The 1,077-nt window shown below is 63.5% G+C and overlaps 1 protein-coding gene across 1 annotated transcript in view; it reads right to left on the bottom strand.

Annotated features, from left to right (window-relative positions):
- Positions 1 to 909: 909 nt before the first annotated feature.
- The window catches only part of RGS14 (regulator of G protein signaling 14), a gene marked incomplete at its 5' end in the record, with an annotated part of 5,502 nt that continues 5,334 nt past the window's right edge, over positions 910 to 1,077 (bottom strand). Inside the window, 1 exon segment of the mRNA XM_029084444.1 lies at positions 910 to 1,074. Within this exon segment, the coding sequence (XP_028940277.1) occupies positions 910 to 1,074 (165 nt within the window).

A 1,077-nucleotide genomic window follows, 5' to 3' on the forward strand; every position in this document is an offset into this window, starting at 1 on the left:
GCCAAGATGCTCAGCACCCAGGGGTGCTGCATTCCTCTGGCACCAGGCAGGCCTGTCCCCGAGGGCCAAGCACCCACAGTTCCAGCCGGGCCAGGGCAGGGAATCTATGGGGATCTATGGGGATCCGCTCCTGTGGGTCGCTTCAGCAGCCACCCACACAGGCTCTCCCTGCAGGGAGGAGGAAGGCTTCTTTGGCACAACCTGCTGGCTCTGCCTCTGTCTGCTCAGGGCAGGAACCAGGTGCCCTGCTCCACAACGGCAGTGCGATTGTGGCAGGATCAGGCCCAACCACGTAACAACGGCAACAACCTGCCCGGGGCGCAGGCTGGCAGGGCCAGGCTCACCCTTCCTGGGAAGGGTAGAGTCACACATCAACAAGCCCTATTCCTGCAGGATCAGGGACCAGATCTGGCCCTCAGCTCCAGACATGCGTTCTCCTGACCCTGCCTGCCCACAGCACAGGGGTTTGGGGCTGGAACCTGCCTTGACACCCCACCCACCCTTTCCTGCACACCCTTCAGTTGGAAGGGTGCTTTCCCCACCTGAACAATTTGAGGGGCTGTGCGAGCCCGGCACAGGCAGGAATTGCCAGGGTGGTAGCTCTGCCACAGGCAGAGGCACTGGGCAAGACAGTGCCAGGTATGCGTGGGACGTTCCCAAATGCTTTGCAACGGGGGTTCAAATTATGTACAGGACTCCTTTGACGTGCACCAGGATGTCACCCCACCGAGGGGCATGGCAGCTGCTCAACCACTCACAGCGACACGACACGACAGTTTGGGACAGGACATGGACGAATCTGCGGTCCAGGCAGCGTCGGCAGCGCAGGGCAGGAGCTGGTCAGGCCCTGTGTTGAACCCCAGCATGGCCCGGGGGTACCACGCGCCGGGTGTGGCCGTGCAGCAGGGCTCATCGCAGCTCCTGGTCGACTGGAGGCTGAGCTGGCGCCGGCTCTGTGGGCTGGGGGTGGCTGTTTCCCTCGCAGCCTGGGTGAGGGGTGTGGGGCTGATCCGACCCCTTGCAGGCACTGCCATCCTGCCTGGGGAGCTGGAGGAAGTCAGGCAGGACCAGGTCCTC

The sequence above is a fragment of the Antrostomus carolinensis genome, unplaced genomic scaffold (genome assembly GCF_000700745.2).
Source record: "Antrostomus carolinensis isolate BGI_N321 unplaced genomic scaffold, ASM70074v2 scaffold31100, whole genome shotgun sequence".
Taxonomy (NCBI): domain Eukaryota; kingdom Metazoa; phylum Chordata; class Aves; order Caprimulgiformes; family Caprimulgidae; genus Antrostomus; species Antrostomus carolinensis.